The 21854-nt window shown below is 40.1% G+C and overlaps 1 protein-coding gene across 1 annotated transcript in view; it reads left to right on the top strand.

The window, feature by feature from the left end:
- LOC104303668 (amine oxidase [flavin-containing] B) overlaps nucleotides 1-21854 on the top strand; it is a 59023-nt gene that overhangs the window by 30077 nt on the left and 7092 nt on the right. Inside the window, exons 4-12 of the mRNA XM_054166095.1 lie at nucleotides 5877-5981; nucleotides 6738-6829; nucleotides 9750-9891; nucleotides 11659-11808; nucleotides 12440-12599; nucleotides 14014-14110; nucleotides 15642-15695; nucleotides 19575-19632; nucleotides 21137-21234. Of these exons, the coding sequence (XP_054022070.1) occupies nucleotides 5877-5981; nucleotides 6738-6829; nucleotides 9750-9891; nucleotides 11659-11808; nucleotides 12440-12599; nucleotides 14014-14110; nucleotides 15642-15695; nucleotides 19575-19632; nucleotides 21137-21234 (956 nt within the window). The remainder of the gene's footprint in view (nucleotides 1-5876; nucleotides 5982-6737; nucleotides 6830-9749; nucleotides 9892-11658; nucleotides 11809-12439; nucleotides 12600-14013; nucleotides 14111-15641; nucleotides 15696-19574; nucleotides 19633-21136; nucleotides 21235-21854) is intronic.

Below are 21854 nucleotides of genomic sequence, written 5' to 3'. Positions count from 1 at the left end.
TAGGCAGAGCTCATTTGATGTCTTTTTCCTTCGTGAAACTCCTCTTTTCTCCTGTTTTCTTTTCATTTTTACCATTTCTCCGCTTTTGTGAGGGGAAGGATGGTTTTCTTAAGACTAATTCTAGAAATACTGGGAAGTTTTCAATGGATTTTATCCATTTTGTTTGCAGGTTTATTCCAGGTGTTGAAAGCCGTATACAGTCCCATTTCAAAGAGTGTTTAGAATAACAGTCTCTATACATCTGTGCTTCATAAGACATCTGAATGCTTTCTGTAAAACTGTTATTTTAACTTCCAAGACAAAACCCTTTCTAGTAGGAAGGAGACAAACTTGTCTTTTTGTTTTTCCAACTGATTGGAAATAACAAATAGTTGTACTGCTTTTTAAATTCCAAGCAGAACCTCAGTTTCCCTTACTAAATAACGTCAGTGCTGTTGGCTTTCTCATTTTTGCTGTTTTTGCAGATAAGTGTTCCAGCATCTATATGGCTTATGTTGTAGCAGAATGAAAATGGCCTTTATTTCTACAATATGGCAGAAACAAATTGTTCTCAATTAGCTCCTTTCTTGTTCAGGGTGCATGTTTTAAGCCAATGTGTTTGGCTGTGCTACACTCAAAATGGAGTTGCTTTTACTTGCCAAATTTCACAAAGCGCTCTGGCATTCACAAGCTGACGGTCTCAAACTAGATGTAGAAAGAAAACTGGAGGATGTTTTAGTGTGCCTTAATACTGTTGTTTTCCACCATTAGTTATCCAGATTTTCTTGTGCTGCATTTATATTTACTAACCTATAGATATTTTTATCTCTAGAATATCTGTCAGTATAGTAACCAGCAAGTATATGAACTCCTGAAGGGTTACTCGTAGAAGGGAAATTCAGTGACGTTTGACACTGTTACGGTTTTCGAAGTAGGCCTTTATACCTCTCTCTCTCAGCTTGGTCCAGCTAGTTACCATGTTTTATTAAGAATTATGATTCCACAAGAGGCTTGGTCCCAAAGGCAAATATTGTTAGATGCTATGGATTGGGCAAAGGAGGAAAAAAAAAAGCTTCTCACAAAACAACTGCAAATCACTTTTCACACAGCAGCAGATGAGAAACTACATATCTGAGACAAGTACAGAGTTATAGCCTGAGGAGATGCCTTTCTGTTTCTTTTCTTTCTCACAACTTTTATCTTCCTGTTCCTAGGCTTTGTATGAATAATGTTAGTAGAACTTAAGTCAAGAAGAGGAGGTATGTGCCATGCACCAGGGCTGTGAATCAGTAGAGGGCACTATGTAACTGAATTAACATGCTGATGCTGAGTGACGTGTTGGTAGAATTAGCATCAGTTACACTGAGGTTTAGGTGACTTAGCTGAGGGAATACCTGTATTCATTCAGTGATACAGAGAATGCACCACACCATCTAATTTCTTCCAATGAATGCTGACTATATTCCAAGGTGTTTTTACTGTGCTATAAAGAATGTCTGGATCGTTGGCACCAGCGCTTCCAATTCACGGTACTGCATCCCACTCAGGTGCTATCTGGACACATAACATTTAGGGGAGTGTGAAGTTGTCTTGTGCTTTGTGCCAGACTTTCTCCTGAGATTCCACTCTGTGTTGAGGTACAGATGATATTTCCTGGCAGAGCACTCTTTCTCAGCCAACCTTCACTCACTTTCACTCTCCCAGGAGAAATGAAAGACCAGTAAAAAGGGGCAGTGGATAGAAATTGAGGCATAGGAAGTTCCAGGTGAACATGAGGAAGAACTTTTTTTCACTGTAAGGGTGACAGAATACTGGAACAGGCTGCCCAGGAGGGAGATAATCAAGACCTGCCTGGATGAGTTCCAGTGTGATATGGTATAGGTGATCCTGCTCTGGCAGGGGGCTGGACTGGATGATCTCTGGAGGTCCCTTCCAGCTCCTAACATTCTGTGATTCTGTGACAGTGTCAAGTCCCTACATCCTCCCAAGTGCTGGGGTTCAGTTCTCATGCTATATTTTTTCTCCCCCATATTAACTCATGTCAGCTGTTTGACTTCAAACAGAGCTGCTGCATGCAGAGAGGATATTTCTATACTATTTACATTAGTGAGTCCAGTGTTAGTATGCCAAATGTTGATTGACATGGAACAACTGGATGGGAAAAAAATCTCTTGGGAATTGTAATATTTGTGACAAACACTGTATTTCTCACTTCCCTGTTTGTCTGTTCCAGAGACAGCTGATTACATCAATTTCTTCCCTATAGTTTAAGCCTCTTCCCTATGCTTTATTCCGTACTGCAGCAACTGCCTTTGTAAGCAGTAAGTGACCTATACAAACACAGTACCTCCAACTGCTAATGCTTATCTTCTGTTTTTGACAGCATCATGAAACAGTATCTAAAAATATATGCCTGTATTAAGTACTACGAAGCCCTAAAATCCCAGCTAAAACAAAAAGATTTGTAGAAGGCAAAAAGATACTTCTGAGCATCACAGTACTGGTGTTGCAGTGTGTCAGTTACTATTGCTGGGTTTGTACTGCTCTGGTTTACATATAAAAAAAGTACACAGGAAATGAACAGGAAATGTTTTATGCATCTTGGGGCATATTTTTCATTGTCCTGTCTTTCTTTAGAGCAATAGGAATTATGGAGAATGCAATTCCCAGCAATATGGTAGGAACTGACAAATTTGCAAAACTAGCAACCTCCTTGATATTTAGGCAAAAAGTGCAAATTCACCAGAAGTAAAATGGAAATGTTTTGGTTTCTTAGGTCTTACAGTTGCACGCAGTCTTTCTTTTGGTGCTGCTGCTTCTTTTGTTTCTGTGTAGAGCCTAGTCTAGCAGTTTCCTCTCTCAAAACTCTGACAGCTGCTGGAACTTTATCTGTGTAGGAAATAAGGATCAAGCCTTAGGTAATGTCTTAGGATCTCTTGAAGTTAACTTTCACATAAGACTACTTCACTCTTGCAATTGCTTTTGCTTTTCCAGTTTGTTATTGTGCTATGAGACTTGTCCCCCCAGATTTCTGCACAAGAGACATACCCAAGATTTCCCTTTGTAGGAGTTCAAATGCAATGAAACAGAAGAAAACTAAACCAGATATGTTTTGTATGTCTCTCAGCTGTGCACTCAAGAGGAAGCACCACAGGGAATTTATAAGACTTGAGTTAACTTGGAGGGGCTAACTCAGTTTTGCCTCTGGCAGAGCAGGAAGCTCAGTACAAATTGTAACTGCTGTGCTCAAGAAAACATCAGAATAGGTTATTCCATGTTCCATAAATCTAAATCTGGAAAATGATAGATACTTAAAACCAAGCTGGTGTGCATGTTTTTGGAATACCTACTTAATTTTTACACTAGTGAAGTGTAGCTCCAGTGTTGAGAAAAAGACAAGGTAAAACTGACTTCCTGCTGCCACAGGAATTAGTTAAGGAATTTTAAAGTGCCCAAAAAGGCTAAAAGGTTATTACCAACATATAATTTCAGATGTTACTGGCTGGGACAGGAAGGTACTCAGTCTGAGAGCTTTTGCTTTTCTTTCATAGCACTTTGGCAGATCAATAGGGAGGTGTACCTCTGGTTCAGATTAATTGAATATTAAATTCCATGATAGATTCCAAATGCCTATGTTGAGACTAAATATTTCTGTTGAAACAAGCTCACTGAGTTAATATCCATCTGCAGGAATTTTTTTTCCTGATTCCATTTTGCACAAGAGCTGTAAGCATGCACCTTTGTTCTATGATGAATTAAAATAAAAATAAGGAAAACCAACCACCCTCCATTTTCTGGTGTATTTGTGAACATGTGCTGGAATGTCTGTTCTGAAATTGGACATGCTAGGTTTTCAAACTTGGTGTCTCTGTCTGTTTAAGTGAGTGGAAATCTACTCTGGCTAGGGAAAAAATTGATTGAAACCCATAATGTCTTCTCAAAAGCACCTCAAAATGAAACTGTTACTTTGCAGCTGCTTATTCATATGTCCCAATCCTTTCCTCCTACTCTTTGCTTTCTTCCTTTCATTACTTTGTTGTTTGTGACAGGGATTCCATTAGATTCCTGTATCAATACAAAGACTAGATGACAACACCTTTTCTTCTTTACTTTGTCTAACCTGCTGGGTTTTTTCATAAACTGATCTTTCTCTCATTCTAATCCTTAGGGTGTTGTTTTTTTTACATTGCTGCTTTCTACATGTCTCCCTTTTTGAATTAGGAGTCTTCAAAGTTATTAGACAGCACTTTTCAAGTTGTATCTTGTTATATTATTTCCACACCAAGTTTTGAGTCTTTCAAGATCCCTTTTACTGTCTCCTCTGGTGCTTGCAAACTACTGCAGATTTGAATAATGTGCTCTCTGTCCCTTCTTTCACATTATTAATAAAGAGGCTAAATCAAATCAAGCCTGACACTTCTTTATGTAAGTGATCTTTGGATTCCTCTCCTCAACACAGCACCTGGTTTTAAATATTAAATCTTGGTGCAGTATTTCTTAAAGCTAGTCTAAATAATTTTTTAGTGATAGATTTGTGTGACACTGCATCAAATATCTATTAAAAGTGAGTACTTCTACCACCTGACATTCTTGCTGATACAGTGCTCACTTAAACACATAATTTAATGCAAATCGACAAATTAGCTGTGGCACACAATATGGCCCTTATTGTTTTATCTCTTTTATGGAGTTCAGAATGCATTGGAGGGGGAGAAAAGAGAGTAGGCACATAATGCAAATGAGCATTCTTTGTGATTTTTAAAAGCTAATATGCTGCCATCCATATAGTCATCCAGGGAAATAACCATGGAAATCAAAAAGCTCTGCAAATTACCTGTTGTCTTCCACTCTTTTTTAAGCTAGATCTTTTGAATATCCAGTAGTACCTGAATAGATATATAAGATCTAGCTCTTAAATGATGTAATTAAGACATTCTTACTGGCCACGCTAGCACACTCTGGACTTTAAGGCAAGGGGAGCTGGACTGGAAGAATGAGTCATTACTAGTAAATACTCCTCTTTTTTTTTTTTTTCCTTTCTAGGGTGGGGATTTTAGGTTTACTGAATTTTTATTTTTCCTTTTTTCTTCTCCAGGGAGGTCTCAGAGCTGTGATTTGACTTTATTGTAAAGCTCATAACAGCTGCTGTTGTAAGAAAAAAAAAGGAAAAAACCCAACACCCAGCCATTAAATAACTAACAGTTTGGTTGTCTTATGAGCATTCAGGAGAAGAAAATGTAACATATGTTTCTTCAGTAACAAACAGGCAGTTTTTCATCTCAGCTGAACAACTCTGTTCCATCTCACTTTTATGATCTGATCTTAGTGACTCTACTGCAGGTGTTAATTGTTTTTTGCCCAGAAGTGCTCAATATGAAGTTTTGAAGGTAGAGGGCACTAGCAGTTCTGCACACAACTGATGTAATTCAACTCTGTATCACACTGAAGTTGCACATAGAATCACAGAATGGTTTGGGAACAATCACAGAAGGGTTGACGTTGAATGGGACCACAAGAGGTCCTCTTGTTCAACTCTCATGCTCAAACAGGGTCACCTAGAATCAGTTGTCCAGAACTCTATTCAAGCAGCTTTTGAATAGTCTTCAGGATGGAGACTTGATGAGCTCTCTGGGCAGCCTGTGCCAGTGCTCTGCCACTCTCACAGCGGAAAAAATAGCTCCTAATGTTCAGAGGGAACCTCCTGTGCTGCAGTTTATGCCTTTTGCCTCATGTTCTGCATGTACACATGTAAGTAGTGTTGCATGTATTGATTAATATTTGTGCTTTCTTCCAGAGAATGTTTAGTTGTTTGGTGCAGCTTCTCATTCATGAAAGCCATGGTTATAATTGTGTTGCTTTTTTGTCATGGGTTGGTTGTTTTTTTTTTCATCTTGTAGGGTAAGTCTTATCCCTTTAAAGGTCCATTCCCTCCTATGTGGAATCCTTTGGCCTACCTGGACTACAACAACTTATGGAGGACCATGGATGAAATGGGAAAGGAGGTATGGCATGAGGAATTGCAGCTGACCACATCAGCTCTGCTTTGTCTCCATGAGGGGCAAAGTGACTAGAATGCAGATAGGCAAGCCTGCTCTATCTTGAACAGACCTGGTGATGGCAAGAGCAGCATCATACCATGCTTTATTTGTATGCACTGATGGTCAGAGCATAGGTATAAGTGGTATCCTGGCAAGCTCTTTAGAAGCCCATTCTGCTGAGGTTGTCTGCAGTTAAACCTTCATTTTTTCTGGATATATGAACATCAGGGCTTATGCATGTGACTTTTAGCACTTTGCCTGACAACTGAGTGAGTAATATTTTAAGAGGCTTGTAGGCCTCAAAGACATGCCCTTCTCCACCTTCAAATTCAACTTGTTAATTTTATTTTGTTGCCAGTAGTGTATGTTTTCCACTGACTGAGCTACAAGACTTTGAGAAGTTGCCGTTAATTGCACAGATGAATGGGAGGGACATGGAATAAGTCAGAGACATTCCCTGACATTGTACTTTGCCTTTTTAGGCAAAGTTCTTAACTCTAAAATTTTCTTTCTCAATCTAAATAAAATAAAATAAAAAAATAATAAAACAAGCAAGCAAACACCAAGAAAATCGTAAAAACATCCTCTGAGTTCTCTATATTACCTACCAGACATTTGCAGGCTGAATTGCCATACAGAGTTGAGACTGCTTGTGATTGCTTGTGTTTGCTTGTGTTTGTTGCCTCTTTTTTATGCCACTCATGCTCTTTGTCTCTTTAGATTCCTAATGAAGCCCCATGGAAGGCTCCACATGCTGAGGAGTGGGACAAAATGACTATGCAAGATTTTATAGATAAAATCTGCTGGACAAAGTAAGAAGCTCTTTAATACAAACTATAATAGCTTATGTTTATACACCTTGGAGTCTCAAATAAGTGTTACTGGTTTGCAAACAGAGCTGCCACTGGAATACAGCCTTTTTAAAGGAAAGGGGAGAAAAGAAATGCCTTGCAGTAATGGACTGCATCTGTCAGTGTACACAGTGGATTCTGCTATGCTTCCATAACTTTTTTTAGACTAAAATAAAGATAAAAGGAAAATGTTTGGGGAGGGTTACTTCTGAGGGGTTGGGTAGTACCTTCATTTGTTACATGCACTTTTCCCACTTTACTGTGTGTTTAACCTTTAAGAGAAAAATGTTCTGGCTACAGCAGGTTTTTTGAATCATATTTTTGATTTATTCTGAGCTGGAACAGCTGATTTTATCAAAATGCTAAAAAATAAAATAGCATTTGTCTTGAAATAGCACTAAATCACTTCTAGCACCCATCATTCTATTGTTCAACTGCTGCACCATATACCACTGAGGGAAACTGAAAATGCTTCCTGTTTTTATGTATACATCAAAGCAATTTTTCTTTACTTGCCATTCAGCCACAGTTTGATTGGTTTTCATCACACTGATTCTGTCTTGCTGTAAAGCAGATTGAATTCTGCAGCAGCCTCTTCACAATTGCTAAGCACCTGTCATGTGGCTGGCACAGAAGCCTGCTAGCACCCACTCAAGCTGATGCTGTAGGTGACAGGGACATATTTATAGCTTCAGACAGACTTTAGAAACCAGCATGGTCATTATTAATGAACCATGGGCACTTGACCAAAAACTTTCAATCTTCTGCTTTAACAAGAGTGGAAAATTGCACAAAACCTTTCTCTTTTTTTTTTTTTTTGTCTTACTGTCCATACTCAGTAAAACCAAATAGAAAATGATGCTGGCAGTTCTGCTGGCTATTTGAACCTCTGATTTGGTGAGGAACTACACAAGTTAGCAAAACACTGTGCGTCAGTAGTCAGTCATTGAATATCCAATGGCTCGTGTGATTACATGCCTATGTTTTCAAACTGATGGAATGAGACTTGACATTTTACCTGAATATTGACATAACTGTCAGCTTCTCTTAGTTCCAAGATGCTTTTCAGATTTTATATGTGCATCTCAGCTTGATTTGAGCAGTTTGTTCAAGATTTATGCAACCTGCTGTTTTAACTTCTCACCCTGGAAGGTAACGATCCAGAAGGGTAATCTTCTACTGTACAGATTTGCTTATGGCTAGAGATGCTTGCTGGAAATACCCTGAGTGCTCTTGGTTGAAATCATGCTGCCATTTCCAGGTAAAACTCAGAACTGGGGAACTGAAATGCTGAAAAGCAATGGGAGAAGGCAGCAGACATAACAAGAACTTAATCATTGTCTAATAGCTTCAGCTATTGATATTTTGCAATATTGTTTTTAATATAAAATTGAATATTTTCTGTATTACTTTTGTCTGTCAGAAATGAAGCTGCAATGTGCTCATATTTCAGAAAGTAGATCAGCTTTTTACTTCAGCAGTGAGACTCTTCATTTTTAGAAATGACAGAAGATGTCTCTTTTTTTTCCTGTATGGATCTATGACTGCTTGAAATAGTTTCAGTTATGGTTTTCAATTTTTTTTTTATTTCTTTTTTTAAAGTTTGATGTCTGAAAAAAAGAAGCAGCTAACAGTGGGTTCTGTACTGATTGCTTGATGCCTGACATGTGTCCTGGCATCTGTTTCCATGGTGTCCTGTGATAAGACCAGGGGCAATGGCTACAAACTGGAACACAGGAAGTTCCACCTCAAAACGAGGAGAAACTACTTCTTTAACTGTAAGCACTGCAGGGAGGTTCTGGAGTCTCCTTCTCTAGAGGCTTTCAAGACCCACCTGAATGTGTTCCTGTGTGGCCTGCCCTAGGTCATTCTGCTTTGGCAGGGAGTTGGACTCTTACGATCTCCAGAGGTCCCTTCCAACCCCTACTGTTCTATGATTCTATGCGAGTTACCTATAGAATCTCAGCCCCTGTCAATCACAATGCAGTTAAACTGAGCATCTGTAGTCCTATCCATGTCCCTTTGAACTTCAGAGTGAGAGCAGAGGAAGTATTTACTTCTAAGAGGAAAATGTTTCTCTGAGTCTTAATGAACTCTTAGTGCACTCCAAAATCTTGTACAGGTTTATACAGTAACTTTCAACTGTTATGAAAACACCAAGTAGAGGACATAAAGCCATGATCCTTAATGTGGCCACTCTTCCACATATGTATTCATCACCACTGGCTATCAGGTGACTGGCTAAAATACTAAGCTGAGCAACCAAAAGTTTCCTTTCCCTTTTCTTGCCAGACTTCTACATGAATATCTATATGCTGTCTTTTCTCTTATGGCTTCCTGCTTACATTTCATTGCACGTGTTCCAGCTTCAGCAGTGAGGGGATGCTTACTAATCCATAGAATTTAGATAATTATCTTAGACAAGATCACTTTTTTTCATGGCAAGCATTGAGTAATCTGTATGATATAGGAATGTGTATATTCAGCAGGAGCAAACTGAGCTACAGGTCCTCTATGTAACGCAGGAACCGTGGGAGGACATGGTGGTTTTGGATTCTGGTGAAGACAGGAAGTCCGTCTCTAGGATGACAAGCTAACTTTGCATTAGTAGCATAAAGTGACATAAGCTTTCATGCTCTCTTGTGTTCCCTGGAGCCCTAATTTGGCTGGAATACAGCAATGCCTGACTCTTCTTTTTGGGATTACTTGAAAAAATGGTGCATAAAAGGAATTGATAGTTTCCTGCTTCAACTGAAATTAGGGAATTCATTGCCTGCAGTGAAAGAAGAGGGTAGCAAAGTCAGTTTCTCCCCTACTAAAGAACAATCTTGTCACCCTTCTCCAGTTTTTTAAATCAACCCAATTTCATGTCTCTTTGCAGGGCTGCCAAGAGTTTTGCAACTCTGTTTGTGAATGTGGATGTCACTTCAGAACCCCATGAGGTCTCTGCCCTTTGGTTTTTGTGGTATGTGAAGCAGTGTGGAGGGACAACCAGGATATTCTCAACGACCAATGGAGGACAGGTACTGTAAGCCATCACCTTCTGCAGCACATGATGGGCCCTCTTTTGCTTTTTTTATTGTAGTTCAGAGGGCCAACTGAGATGCCAGTAGCAAGTTGATAACTGGGTCTGTTCATTTACACATTAATCTGAACCTTGCAAAACTAGTGGTGAAGCCTGTTGCTGTGCTGAAGCCATTGGCACAGCGATCAGTAGATCTGTATCTGCTCTTTCTGCCTCTGACTTCCTTTTGGGTTCTGGCTATGTTATGGATTTAGGACTGGTGTCCTACCATAGAGATCTTAAAAAAAAATTCCTCCAAGGGCTGGACAGGAGGTAGACACAGGATATTGTGAATTTAGTTATCCCATCCCATAATATTGCAGCATAGCCAGGTTATATAGAAGATTCCAATTCTTCCCTCAATCTCCCTTCCTCTGCTGCCAGCACTGCAGGCCATTATCTCTTGGTATTCTGGGGGAACTGTGGCCTTCTGTGGTCTTGGCAAAGATAATTTCTTGCTATTCAATTTTGGCCTAGCTGTGGGGGGGCAGTGAGACTGGGCAAGGGGGCATTCAGCCCTGGTGGGGGAAGACTGTGGTAGATTCAGGTGGAGAACTGGGCTGAGGCTGAGTCTGAATTTGTGTATTTTGTATCTCTGTATATATTTGTAAATAGTGTTTTCCATATAATCTCCAATTCTGTGTCAGCATCTTTATCTTACTCCTGGGGTAGGGAGGGTGGGGTAAAATACCTTTCTGTCCTCTCAAACCAAGACAGGTTAGAAAATGTAATTGGCTTTTCCATGCTGAGAAAAAACGACATTTTACATACACCTATTATTGTTATGAGGCTGAAGCAAGCCTTCGGAAGCACTTCATAGAGATGGCAACACTAGTTGCATGAGTGCATGGAGTGCTCCAGATTAATAGTGGAAATCTAGCACAGAGCCAGGTTCCTAAAGATGCAACCTTCCAAGGGTTAAAACTATTAAGATTTTCAAATTATCTTGAAAAATTAACATTTCCTGTTTAAAAGTCATATTTCTCTGAGGTGTTTGAAATTTGATACAGAGTGCTTCTACACTTCAAGGAATTAAAGACTGTTAATGGTCTTCTAATTGAGGAAATGCAGATTTTACTAACTGTATTGGAAATAATATTTTTTTAGAAATGCAAGTTATTTAATCATAGCTAACTAAAAGTAAAAATACATTAAAACATTAAATGCATAAGTATGCATTGATAAGAAATAATTCTGAATACATTGAATTCAATATCTTAATTCTGTACTATGTTAGAGGTGATTTGAAATGAAGTTGCCTTAGATAATACACTGCAGGAGACATTTTTAGTCTTGGCTATTTCACTTCTAATACTTTCTTATTTATTGTGAGGATCAGGGTTCCTGCTTCTGTTACACAGACCTGTGCAGCAATAGGAGTGAACTTGGAGAAAGGTTTAAAAGCTTAAGTACTTTTCATAAGTCTGGCTGATGCACACAGGTCTGTGGAATCCATTTGGAGACCATAAGAGGAGGTATTTTCTCATGAGGATACTGGTAATTCCTAGTTTTGGCTGGTGGTCAAATGTAGAAAGTATTTGAATTAATAGGAAGAGAAAGAAACATGGACACGTTTTCCAGGTGAGACAGACAAGCTTCCCAAAAGTTTTCTGATACTAACAGAAGAATGGTGTTTGTTTTGAATGCCAAACACAATGTTGTGATACACACTTGATGAGCACCTCTTGTCTGTGTCTGCTTTGAGTAGCTGGTTTCTGTTTTTCAGGAGAGGAAATTCATTGGGGGCTCTGGCCAGATCAGTGAGAAAATAATGGAGCGCCTGGGAGGCCGAGTGAAGCTGAGGAAGCCAGTCATCCGCATTGACCAGTCAGGTCAAAGTGTCATAGTGGAAACCTTAGATCATGAACTATATGAGGTAGTGAAACCTCTAACATTTAAGCAGCACTTGCTAGGAATCCTTTAACTGTTCCTTTTTGACTTCTCAAAAATCCTTTAGCCAAGACTACAAGAGACTGTGACAGAAAGTCACACTTTCTTGATTGTCCAAAAGTAGTAGCAGTGATAGAACTTTAAAGTGATGCCTGAAAAGCAAAGTGTATATTCAAGCTCTTTCTTTGCTACTATCTCTTTGTTGTGTTCAGTTACCGCGTGGATTAAAGGATAACTGTTAAGGTGATCACAAAAATGTAACAATGATAAACTTTCTGTGAGAAATGTTGCAGGTTTGGCTTCCAAGTTGTATCAGAGGTGTCCAGATGAAAGGAAGATCAATGAACTCTTAAAACACAGCACCTTTTTTTTAAGGACTGGTGAAAGAGTAGCTGCCCACCATTTGAACAGATGGTTGTTCATATAATGCTAGTTAGTTGTTTAACGAGCAGGATTTGGGGGGAGTTCAGTTTTTCAATTCTCATGCTAAATGCCAAAATTGTGTCAGAAGATACCGCCCTGCAGCCTCCTCAGATGCATGCCAAAATCATTAGAGCAATATACTTAGGATGAACTAGTGGAGAATGTGTTTGGCTGATGTCTAATTTCTTTTCCAGGGTAAATATGTGATCAGTGCCATTCCTCCTGCTCTTCTTTTGAAGATTCATTTCAACCCACCTTTGCCACCAATGAGAAACCAGCTCATCAATCGAATCCCCATGGGCTCAGTCATCAAGTGCATTGTGTACTATAAGGAAATTTTCTGGAGGAACAAGGGTACTACATTTTAATTTATAAGAACAGTAGAAACAGGGAGAGGGAAGAGGCTACAGACACAATTATATGTGTTTAGATGATACTGGATCTTAGAAGGAAACTTCATACACTTCTGTACCAGTTTCACTTTTCCCTGGGTGAGAAACTTGAGATATCAGTTAGGGGGAGAGGGTGGGTAGGGGAACAAAAAGGAGGTGGTAGTCATGAAGGAAGAAGTCATGCTTATAGCATACTGTCTTGGGTGCTCCTGTCCTCCTCTCTTTCAGTAGCACCTAGGTATGAGTGTCTTCCACCTGTACAGTAACATAAGTGATGTGTGATGGAAAGAGCTTTTATCTGATCAGTTATAAACCTGCAAAAATTCTGCCTTCTGGGATGCACTGTGCAGGATTAATTGAAGGTGTTGTCATATAGACATCCTGGACTCCCTTTACATGCTGAATACTTCCATCATGATCCCTCAGCTCTATCTGAGAAGTAAGACAAACTGAATCTTAACCAAAATGCAGGGTAATAGCACCCATTTTGCATCACTGCTTGTAATGAGTCCACATTTGTTTGTTGACAAATGTCATCCAGCACTCACCTGTGTGAATGATTTTAAGAGTTCTGGTTCCTGGCATATTCTGGCTGTTACACTTGGGATGCATTGGCAAGGGTTGACTCCCATTTTCTGATAGACCCCACACTTTTTGTACTTGCTTTGTGTTAACAAAGCTTTGCTAATTTTTCTTCTTTGAAGAACAATTTATGTTCTTTAAACCCTCATTTTTAAAGGCAATTCTGTTTTCAAACAGTGTATAAATGTCCTTCTGTGTCTGACATAAATGTCATATGGAAGCAACTGTGCTAGAGGCTCTTGAATGTTTTCAGCATCTAAGAGCAATCTCTTCCTCTGCAATCAATTGCTTTGCTAACCAGGTTGCAGAAGACTTTCTTCTTCTGTCATGAATTCCACAATAGGAGATTGCCATAGTGACTTTATCTTTTTAAGATACTTAAAGGATTGTTACTTGTCAGCACATCTGAGATATAAACTTTCTCTTTTAGAGAAGATCAAATACTTCTCCAACCCAAGGCAAAAATTATACTACACTACCTTGCAGATCATCAAGGCAGCTTTGTGCTAATCTTTGTCACCTGATGGGGGTCACTTTACTTGGCTTTTGGGTCCCATCCCCACCCCTTCCTTTGATTCCATGATTGTAATACAGGAAAAATGGAGAATGATAGAGATCAGGAGTGACCTCTGGGTGTCATCTAGTCCTGTGCCTTGCTCAAAACAGAATTAATTGAAATCGGGCTGTTCAGCACTTTTTCCAGTTGAGCTCTGAGTATTTCACAACTTCTTGGAAGCTCGATCCTATGTTTGGATACGTAGATCCTCACTTCTTTTCCACCTTGTGCTTAACAGGATATTGCGGTACCATGATCATCGAAGATGAGGATGCTGCAATTGGTTTAACACTTGATGATACTAAGCCTGATGGCAGCTTTCCTGCCATTATAGGGTAAGAGACAAAGAAAGTGTCCAGTTAATACCTTTTTGTTTCAATTGTTGCCTCTAAGCCAAAATAAAAAACTTACTACTTTTGAAGATAAATACTTCAAAATGCTTAAAGGGTTGAGTTTCAGCATGTGTGGTGAATAAGTTATATTGAATTTTAAGACAAAAACATGTTTTAATTGGTGACTTAAAAAAAAATAGACAATTTTCTTCTTTTTCCCATTGTTGTCTTTTGCCTTTTGCTGTGGCAAAGTGCAAAACTGGATAATAGGAAAGGAAGGAGAAATAAAAATGGGGTGATTGCAGTAATGTAAAACTTTCTCCAAATATTTTGCCTCCTTCAAATCTTCCGGTTAAGTGAAAGTTTATTTTCTGGAATTATATTTTGGTTTGTTCTCTTGGTGCTTTTTATGAACACCCAGAGAATGTGATCAGTCTTATAAAGTTTATTGAACAGCAATGTCCAATTCAGTCCCAGGCTTCACCCCTTCTTGGTCTGTATGCACTCATTGCTTCATAAAATTATTTAGGAAACCTCTTCTTTGGGAAATATGACAGACGGGGACCTACTGGATAGAATCCAATGGAGAGCCAGGAGGATGATTATGGGATTTGAGCATCTTTATGAAGAGAGACTGAGAGCCCTGGGGCTGTTTAGTATTGAGAAGATTGAGATGGGATCTCATCAATGTGTATAAATATCTAAGGGGTGGGTGTCAAGTGGAGGGGACCAAGCCTTTTCTGTGGTGCACACTAATAAGACAAGGAACAATGTGTTCAAACTTGAATGTAGAAGACTTCACCTTAACATGAGGAGAAACTTCTTTACAGTGAGGGTGACAGAACACTGGAACAGGCTGCCCAGGGAGGTTGTGGAGTCTCCTTCTCTGGAGACTTTCATGATGGCCCACCTGGATGCAGTCCTGTGTGGCCTACCTTAAATGATTCTGCTTTGGTATGGAAGTTGGACTTGATCTCTGGAGGTCCCATTCCAACCTGTTGGTCTCTTCTCCCAGGCAGCCAGTACCAGGACAAGAGGACACAGTCTCAGGCTGCGCCAGGGGAGGTTCAGGCTAGATGTTAGGAAAAAGTTCTATACAGAAAGAGTGATTGCCCATTAGAATGGGCTGCCTGGGGAGGTGGTGGAGTCGCCATCATTGGAGGTTTTCAGGAGAAGACTTAATGGGGTGCTTGGTGCCATGGGTTAGTTGTTTAGGTGGTGTTGGATTGGTTGATGGGTTGGACGCTATGATCTTGAAGGTCTCTTCCAACCTGGTGTATTCTATGTATTCTAATATACTGTGATCTCATGCAAAGATTCTAAGCTGACTCTCAGATTGGTTCCTTCCACAGAGAGTCTTGTAAGCAGCAGGCAGAGTGTAGAACATTAAGCAAAGAGGTGAAATGGGTGTTTTGGAAAGAGAATCAAAAGCTATTGGTATGAATTACAGCCTCACATCAAAGTTTTGGCATTTTAAATGATACAGAAAATTTAGTAACACAATGGGGGTGAATTGTTTGTGGTCTTCCTACAGCTTCATTCTTGCTCGGAAGTGTAGAAGACTGACAGGTCTCACGAAAGAAGAAAGGTAAGTACAAACCCTGGAGATATGAATGGAATCTGAGTCTATAATTTGTTATAAATGGCCAGAGGAGGAAAAACTGCCCTAATTTGAAGGGAGTTACCTGTAACCTTGTGACACCAGGCAGACATGTCACTATAAGGAATAAGATACCACTTGGTTTTGGTGGGAGGCCCCGCAGAATTGCCACAAACCAGCAGCAGATGTGGTAGCTAGCCAAAAGGGCAGGCCCTTTGAAAAATATCTGATCCTGGTTCACATTTCCCATCAGGTCTGCTTCATTTATGTCACTCAAACAAAAGAGATGCTTTAAGATGTGAATATGAAAGCAGTGTAGATACTCTACTACCTTCACTGGAAAGGGTTCAGGGCCAGCCTCATCCCCTTGCTCTGTTACCTCTTGGGCTTTCTGCAAATGCACTGAGTTTGAAGGCTTGTCAGAAGGAACAAACTTAGCCACCGTGCTTCAATTTTCTTTTATTTGTATTTTTTCTAATCACCCTGGAGGGACCTTTCAGTGCCTGTAACTTAGCAGCTACAGCAGCCTCAAGGTTACACTATGAAGGGATCAAAAACCTGCCTCTAGCTCTTCACTCTCAGTTATGGGGAAACAACATGCCCTTCAGGCACAGATGAAGGTCTTTTTTTTACTGTCGTCTTGAAACAAATTTCTGCATACAGTAGTTCTCTTTGGTTTATTGCTAAAATAGATTTATCAGGTAATGAGTTTTCCATCACATTGATTCACAGTAGCTGATTGAATTAAAGCTACAAGTAGAAAATCTGAATATGAGGAGAGCCTTATTTTGACTTGGAGAGAATGCTTTTGTTTTTAAAGCATGACACAAGGAATACTATGGCCAAGTATTAGGTAGTAGTATGTGGCCAGTAATAGGTAGTCTAACTAGAGAAGATATAGTCATCTCAGCTTAGCTTTGCAGGTAATCTGGCACTCTGTGGATATTGTGTCTAAATGGAGCTGTTAATGTCCCAGTCTTTTCAAATCACAAGGAAGTCTTTTTTTTGAGATAGTCCCTCAGCAGGCAACCGATGATAAAAGTAGTGTAAGTATTCTGTAATCCAGTGTGCTCAGCATTTTAAGCCATTGTAAACACCAAATGGTGTCTTACACTGTGTTAGTGTACTAGCTACAATGGAGCATTTTCAGTATTTGAGAAAGCTTCTCTTTCTTTGAGATGAAGGGCTGTTCTGCCTTTTGCAAGGCACCATGCAGGAAAGGTTGCTTTCCCCTGGGCTTTAAAAGCACTGGCACAACTATCTGACCCTGCTGCTGCCTACAGCCAAGTTTTAAATGAAAGGATTTTGAACTCTTGTCTTTTGATGAATTAGGAAGAAATTTGATTTGTTTAAGAATGGTTATGAAATATGTTTGGGTTGGTACCTGACAGATGTACTCTGGTGTGGGGACTACTTCTCTGGCTCCTGCAGTCCTGGCCACAGCCAGTGGATGCAGGAACCCATTGGGCTGCACTGCAAATGAGCAGAAGTCAGGGTCCAGAAGAAGGGGGAGAGCACAAATCCTGACCTTCTCTGTGTGTGCTCAGGGTGCAACCAGTTTCTACTGTTTAGACAGGGGCTATGGTGTTTTGAGAGAAGGATGTCTTCTGAGAACAGACTTCTTGTGGCACACCACAGACAATGCCTCTTGCTTAGATATTATGCTTGCTTATCAACACAAGCTGGGTTCTCCTTGTTTCATGCTGATGACAGGGTAATCTTTGGATATGTAGAGTAGGGTGTAGAATTAATGGGAGCTATCATAAATTATGATTGTGGAAGGGGACAGAAACAGTTTTACAGCCTAAGCCAGACTAAAATGAATAAAACTCGCTGCTATCCTCCATCTGGTCTTGCCACACCAGGTACCCCTGAGTAATTAGTGCTTAGGTTGTGCCCTACCTTTCACAGCTGTGTAACAAAGATGATAGCATCACATGCTGCTGTGGAAGAGACCAGAAAAAAAGAGCTGAGCATCTGCATGTGCACTTCACACAGCATGTAGCACCACAGGATCATACTTAAGTGGCTCTAGGCCTCTTACTTAGTGCTGTTGGCATCTTCTTAGCTGATTCCAGAGACAAGAAATAAAGAATATTCTTGCTTCATATTCCATATATTCTATGCTGACATTAACAGCAATCCATACTTAGGGTTTTGGGATTATTAGGGAGAGTGGCCTCATTACTAGATTACTGTTAGTACAAGTCTGTCCTTTAGAAACTGCTTTTCTTTAGTTTGTGGGTTTTTTCCTTTTTCAGATAATACTTTATTATTGATTTAAAAAAAACACTTGATCATGGAAGGAATCCTTAGGTATGAAGATGCCCTTGACTTGAAGCTTAGTGTTTTCTTTTGAATGGCTATCATAAACTAACTTTATCTGTATTTGCAATGTAGTTAGTAAACAGTAGTGAACCTGGTACTTGGAGCCCTGCAGTTGGCCGTATATGAATGCCATTTTCAGGCTCAAATCATGTGTGGAAATAGGACAGGGCACAGACAGATGTAGAGAGGTTGTTCTCATTCCCATCATGGTGCTGGGAGGAGCAGAAACAAATGAGGCATTGTGGAGCCCCTTCATGTTACTGACCTGCCCTGGAAGCAGGAGCCAGTAAGCATTTGTGAGAGGTGACAGGCAGACCACAGCCTTACTAGATTATACTGTGAAAATGGCTTTCTTTTGGTCAGACTGCACAGGTGCTGGTGGTCTGCAGTGCACAATGGTTGCCTCATGTAGGTGTTATAGAGGAAACGATCCCTTCTATTATGGTTGTTGCTAGATTCATCTCATTCCTTGACTGTAGAGGGTGGTTCATGTATAGATCTTTCCTGGCCAGCCACTGCATCACCATGCATTTCTGCTTCTGCAGCAGGCTAACCCTTGTTTTCTACCATGGGTCACAAGGAAAAGGCTGCTTCCTTCCTGCCAGCCACAAAATCACCCCAGGGCCACATCTCTTTCTGAAGTGTATCAGTCTTCACTTTGCCTTGCTCTAGCAACAACCATTACAGGCCAACTTCTTTAGGGTCTTTCCTCTCTTCCGGTTTTAACTTTTTCTCCTCAACCCCTTTCTGTAGCATTCTTTGAGTTCAGATGCTCATGAGTGAAGGTGGGCTTCTGTATAGCTGCATTGCTTCATACAGCAGTAGAGATATGGTTACCTCATACACTCTAAGTTGTAGCCCGTACAACTACAGAGCTGAGACTGCTGTATTTTTGCCCCCAGTATGGCTTTCTGAGGAGCACAGACTTTGCTTCCGAAAGTAAACATCTTTCTAGTCTTGTGCTTGTGTGTTTCTTTTTCATAATTGGTTGATTTATTTAATCTTTATCTTCTTGTGTTTGGGTGCAGTTAACAGAGGAAAAATAAGCCCCCCAAAGCTTATAGGAACACACTTAATTGCACTTGGGGTTTGCTACAGAATGAAGTATATTCATGGATTTATAGACTCATAAACTAAAACAGGAGGAAGTTTTATAGATCTAGAAATAAAGTACTGATTCCCTGAGAGCCTCTTTTCTGCATCTTTGCAGAAAAAAAATCCTGTAAGTTAGACTATGTGCTACAACAAAGTGCAGTGCCTTACTGCTGTTGTTTCCTGGCAGCCTAGAGGATAATGTATGGATTTGGACTACTCAAGGTACCTTAAGGGAACAGCTTGCATAACTGCTGGTAAAACCAGCACTTTGCACAGAATTGTGAGTTATTTCTGGTGATCCTGAAGCTGATGACATTAGATTGAAATCAAGGCTCTAGTTTTTGGCAAACGGATATTAATACTTGTTCTATTGAAACTAGGACACATTTGGGGTAGGTTTTGTCTCTCCTCACGTGCAAGACTTCTGTTGCCTTTCCTTTGCAGGAAAACAAGGCTGTGCGAGCTTTATGCGAAGGTTCTGGGATCAGAAGAAGCTTTACATGTAAGCACAATCTAAACCATGGCATCTCTTGTCAGACTTGCTGAGCTGGGGAAGAACAGAATGAAACAGTGCTCTGGCACTGCATAGCCTTTTGGAGAAGGTACCTGCTGTGGAAGCACTTGCTGCCCTCTGCAGAGGAATGGAGAGGAGGTTATGGCAAGTCTTATGTTGTGTATGGCACTGAGGGTATGAATGAGCTGATGAAATAGTTAAAAGGTAGATATGTTCTTTCACCTTCATGGATGGCATTCACAGTGCTTACCACTGTAAAACAGTTGAAATATAAAATGTGAGTCTTGCCTTTCCTCTCAGTCTATGTTGAGCATAATGTTTCTGCTTTCTTATTACTTGTTAAGATTCATTGCTGCTTGCATTTTGCTGGCATTGTTTCTGCTCTCCTTTGCCTTCTCTTCCTAACTAAGAAATAACTGATAGGATCTCTGTGATCAAGAGGAGTGTAGCCAGCAGGTCAAGAGAGGTGATTCTTCCCCTTTACTCTGTGCTTGTGAGACTGCTCCTCAAATACTGTGTCCAGTTCTGGTGCCCCTATCATAAGGAGGACATCAAACTGTTGGAGTAAGCCCAGAGGGTGGCCACAAAGATGATTCAAGGGCTGCAACACCTCTGCTATGAGGATAGACTGAGGGAGCTGGGGCTGTTCAGCCTAGAAAAGAGAAGACTCTGGAGGAACGTTATAGCTGCTCTCTAATACCCAAAGGAATCTCATAGGAAGGCTGCAGAGGGACTTTTCATAAGGGTGTCTAGCAAAAGAACAAGGGGGAATGGTTTTAAGCTGAGGGAGAGTAGGTTTAGACTGGAAGTTAGGAAGAAGCTCTTCAGTATGAGGATGGTGGGACTCCGGAGTATGTTGCCTAGGGAAGTTGTGGATGCCTCCTTTCTGGGAGTGTTCAAGGCTTTGAGCAGCTGAGTCTAGGTGTGAGGTGTCCATTGCAGGGAATTTGGAGTAGAGGATCTCTAAGGTCCCTTCCAACCTAAGCCATTCTATGATCTCATTTAGTTAGCAATCAATGCTTTTTATCCTTTAAGGGCAACTTTCCACGAGTTGAACGTTGTAGTCACCACTGTCAAGGTTACAGAACTGTGCAAATGCCACGCCTGGTGTTTCTGACAGTGTATATTTGTATCCAGTGTACATATAACAGGTGTTAGACCTGTGTACATCGTGGTTAATATTGCTTTCCATGGCTCAGCATAACTTTGTGTTTAAAATATGAATTTACATTGACAGATTAAGAGGATTATGTTCTACAATGGTCAGATTGTTCTGTGTTGTGCTTCTTTAGAAACTACTTACTATTTAAAACATAAAGGCTTTCAGTGTTGGATCCATGTTGTGTTAAGAGACTTGTTGAATTTGCTTGTCTTGTCAAAAGTTGATATGCAACAAATCATAACCTATTCTTCTCTGCTTTTTCCTTAGTCCTTTTATAAGCTTCTAAGGGACTTCATCCCTTCCTTAAATGTATTAATCTCTGTTTTACAGCCAGTGCATTATGAAGAGAAGAACTGGTGTGAAGAGCAATATTCTGGGGGCTGCTACACAGCCTACTTCCCACCTGGCATAATGACTCAGTATGGAAGGTACAGTGTTTATTTATAGTGGGCTTTGGAGTAGCACGATAAGACCAAGTTAATAAATATGCTCAGAAAGGATCATAAATCCTTGTCACTGTTTGCTCTATACAGGTATTGTAACCTTCCACTTGTCTCAGTTGTGCTTTGTGATGGATGAGTACAATATCATTAGGGGGTTTTATTCACGTTTGTTATTTGCTGGGCCCCTCTAGGGGAGTTGGGAAGCTTTCACAATCTATTTAGAAAACTGGATTTGGATATTTGAGACTGGTGTTACCCTTCCTGCCACATCTTTAGCTGATATGTTATAAATACTGGCAGAGGGTTAATTCTTGCCACTATTGACAGTAATTTCTTTGGACTGTTCTTCTTTCAGGAGTGAAGGCTTAAGCTAGTAATCAGTCTGCCATTTTGTATACAGTCCATTCTGACATAGTTTTTTTTTTTGCATGAAAATAAGATTTACCAAAAAGAAAAAGGCTTCCTGGTCAGACAGGTGATTGGATTTATATACATAAGTTTTTAACGGGGTGGCATAGCCCAACTTTTGGAGTGCAAGTTTTCACAATGTAGAAAGAAATCAGAGTAATGAAAGAGTTGCAATGAAGAGCACATGGAGGCCTTAG

The sequence above is a fragment of the Dryobates pubescens genome, chromosome 12, assembly GCF_014839835.1.
Source record: "Dryobates pubescens isolate bDryPub1 chromosome 12, bDryPub1.pri, whole genome shotgun sequence".
NCBI classification, from domain to species: Eukaryota; Metazoa; Chordata; class Aves; order Piciformes; family Picidae; genus Dryobates; species Dryobates pubescens.
This window is presented reverse-complemented; position numbering and strand designations above follow the sequence as displayed.